Here is a 3911-nt window from a genome sequence, read left to right on the forward strand (position 1 = left end):
GATGTAACTGTGGTTACCTGAACTCTTACACATCTGTATAAAAGTCATAGAAATTAAATAGTGCTCAGACTCATGATATTTTTCCAAGAATGCTTTAATTCAACATTTCTATAACAGACGCCAATAACTCAGAAATAAATACAAAATAATTTTTCCAAGGCTACACAAAAGAAATTGTCTCCTCAGTTTTCTCACAATTGCAAATGCATATCTATTACTTCAACCACATCGTTTTATAACAATCTCTTCTTTTGAATACATCTCACCTTTGAAATGTGAGCAACTTGAGGCCTTGGACCAAATCTTTTATATGGGTATTTTTAACACATACCTAGCGCCTGACACATGGTTGTATTCATTCTGATTAATAATTGTTGAATAGTGCCTGATATTCTTGATTTAGTGGTTCTTGTCTAAGGTAGAGTATGATGACATTAATATTTGTTATTAATATCAGCTAAGATATAATTTTGAAAGGTATACTTTTTAAAATGGGATAAACTCAAGGTCACTTTACAATTTCCCTCCCATTTATTTGCATTCTGGTATGTTCTAGACAGTTGCAAACATACTAGGAATTGAGAATAAATCTATGTACATAGAATTCCAGTGACCAGATGCTCTTTTCAGTGCTATTTTTCTTTGATAAACTGAGATTTTCCTTTTGCTTCAAAAGGGCAAAACTTAGTTCCATGTAGTACAGAAATATTTAGAAATTTATGATCTTGTACAATCTTCATGGCCAGGATCAGAGAACACTGAGGATTCTCTTACTCTGTGAGTTCTGGGAAGAACACGGTGATGTGAATGTGGTATGTAACAACATGCCAAGTTAGCTTTTTTTATTTATATGACAAGTTTTACTGAGAAACTATTAGGCAATTAAAATGGTTCTAGATGCTGAGGAGAATTTAGGTTAAAATGCTTACGATTCTCTTCTTACCCTCAAAAGTATAAAATTTAATGGAAAAGAAAAAAACAACACACTATTTCAAAATTAAATAAATGACAAATCAAATTGGCAATCAATGTCTTATGTGAATTCTGAGGAAGAAACAACTCCTTTATGAGGACATTCCAAGGAAGCTTCCAAAAAAAGAAAATAGACTTGGTTGAGGCTTCAGAATAATGGTAAAATATTTGTAAAGAAAAAAATGGTTAACAAATTAACATGAGCAACGAATAGAGGCAAGGAAGAATACAACATATTGCACAATAGTGATGCATTCCATAATGTCTATGAGTAAACACTGAAACATTGTTTAGCTCCCAAAAGGAGACCTTAAAAACCATAAAGACTTTGCACTTTGTGCTATAGCCATGAGTAAAATTTTTGCAGAGATGAGCAATAGGATACAATTTATATTTCAGAAGATCAGTCTGACATCAGGGGAAAGATGGACTGAAGAGATGTGAGAATGGTGATGAGAAAGATAACCATAAGGTGATTTTTGTAGGCGTTAATGAAAGGTGATGAAAATGGACAAGAGGCTTGAAGAAAGATTGTGGTTCTGTCTGCAGGAAGAAAGAATCTGAGATAGGCATTGGAGGATGTGTAGAAGTATTCCATCTTGGAGAACTTTTTCCAGATTTGGGAACAGAATACATATACAGAAGCAAGAGTCAGCTTAATGAGCATTTAAGAAGGTGGAGTTAATGATCCACGTCAGGCAGTAAGGCAAAAAGAGTTGGATAGAATGTAGGTCTAGAATATGGAGAGATTAAACTAAGAGTAGACATTTAGGTATAAGCAGAGGGATAATGAAAAACTATTGAAGATTATATATAAAGTCATAAATAAGGTAATATATAAATGTAGTGCATTCAGATGTTGTATTTTGCAGCTGCAGGAAAGTGGGAGAATTTGAAGGTCATAAAATTGAATGGGCTACCTTTGCAGAGTAAACTTAGAGTGAGAGGCTGAGAATTTTAATAGCAGCCTCATCCTGGGAATGGAGATGAAGAGATAGTTAAATCTGGGAAATGTCAAGAAAGTTTTCCTATGGTATTAAAAATACTGGGGAGACTCAAAGTTGGATGCACACTTTGAATAATTTTAGATACTTCTTCATGTCTTACAAAAACTGGAAAGAGGAGGAATGAGTTAGAACTCAAAACCTGAGATCACATGATATGATGATCAATATAGTGATCATTCTAATGATTCTTCTAGTTTTCAGGGGGTTTTCTTGGCACTGTCTTCTCTCTCAGGTTGTCTCCTGATGATCTGCCTTCCATGGAGTGGGTCAATGAGACCTTGGTGAGAGAGTTTGTCTTCCTCGGCTTCTCATCTCTGGCTGGGCTGCAGCGGCTGCTCTTCGTTGTCTTCCTGCTCGTCTACATGTTCACCCTGGGCACCAATGCTGTCATCATTTCCACCATTGTGCTGGACAGAGCCCTCCACACCCCTATGTACTTCTTCCTTGCTGGACTCTCCTGCTCTGAGACTTGCTACTCCTTCATCATTGTACCCAAGATGCTGGTTGACCTGCTAGCACAGAAGAAGACCATCTCCTTCTTGGGCTGTTCTATCCAGATGTTTTCCTTCCTCTTCCTAGGTTGCTCACACTCCTTCCTGCTGGCAGCCATGGGTTATGATCGCTATGTGGCCATCTGTAACCCTCTGCGGTACACAGTGATCATGGGACATGGGATGTGTGTGGGACTTGTGGCTGTTGTCTATCTCTGTGGTTTCACTATTGCAGAGATCATCACATCCTTGGTATTTCACCTGCCCTTTCACTCCTCCAACCAACTACACCACTTCTTCTGTGACATTTCTCCTGTTCTCAAGGTAGCATCCCACCATACCCACTTTAGTCAGTTTGTTATTATCATGCTCTGTGCATTGGTCCTGTTTATCCCCCTGTTATTGATTATGATATCCTATATTCACATCATCTTTGCTATACTCCAGTTTCCTTCCACATTAGGCAGGTACAAGGCTTTTTCCACCTGTACTTCTCACCTCATTATTGTTATTGTCCATTATGACTGTGCCTCCTTTATCTACTTAAGGCCTAAGTCCAACTACTCCTCAAGCCAGAATGCTCTCATATCAGTATCCTACACTATCCTAACTCCATTGTTCAATCCTATGATTTACAGCTTGAGAAATAAAGAGTTCAAATCAGCTCTTCAAATAGTTGTGGGAAGAACAATTTCTCTGCCGTGACATTAATCTAGATTCTGCTCTTTTCAAGTAATAAAACATAAAGTATGTGGGAAAAAATTCCCTGAGCAAAAATGATCAAGCAATTGAGAACAGTGTTCAAGAACAGAAATCATTTCTCATTTATTTCCAAATATAAAAATAAAAAATAATAGCTTCTTGCCATGATCACATAAATTATTGCCTATTGAAGTTTTTTCAATTGATGGAAAAATGATGGATGGCTAACATTAGGATGTAGGAATACAATTACATGTTCAGAATTCTAGGCTCTGGCAAATACCATTACCCAATCTCAGCCAGAATGGAAACCAATCCTACAACATATTGTACAACCCTAACTCTCCTGTCTCTATATCGCTCCCTTTTCTGGATGCTTCCTGAGTCTCAGTCTTTCAGTATAGTCAGATCACAGTTTTTAAATGAGATAACATTTGTAAAGTTATAATTTTTGGTGCATAAGTTATATCTAATTAATGTTCAAATAAGAAAATTATGCAAAAAGTTTTCCACCTCTATGTTTCTATTACTGGGAGCTGGGTTTTTTTCTGATTTTTTTATACATTGGTACAAATCTAATTTGGTCAGCATTCCTTAAAGATATTCACAAGGGCATAGGTTAAAGAGAAGACCTAAAACCATGCAGAGTTGTCAAGAAAGGCAGGTTAAGCTTAAATCCATTTTATTAAATAGTAACCAAATAGAAAAATCTGTGTAAAGAGCGAACAGTTTCTGTTTC

At 36.5% G+C, this 3911-nt stretch overlaps 1 protein-coding gene across 1 annotated transcript; it reads left to right on the plus strand.

Moving 5' to 3' along the window:
- Positions 1-2236: 2236 nt before the first annotated feature.
- Positions 2237-3175, plus strand: LOC132515910 (olfactory receptor 10K2-like). Its single transcript, XM_060142278.1, has one exon. It carries the CDS (start codon positions 2237-2239, stop codon positions 3173-3175), a length of 939 nt encoding a protein of 312 aa, XP_059998261.1.
- Positions 3176-3911: the final 736 nt, after the last annotated feature.

This window comes from Lagenorhynchus albirostris, chromosome 2 (genome assembly GCF_949774975.1).
Source record: "Lagenorhynchus albirostris chromosome 2, mLagAlb1.1, whole genome shotgun sequence".
NCBI classification, from domain to species: Eukaryota; Metazoa; Chordata; class Mammalia; order Artiodactyla; family Delphinidae; genus Lagenorhynchus; species Lagenorhynchus albirostris.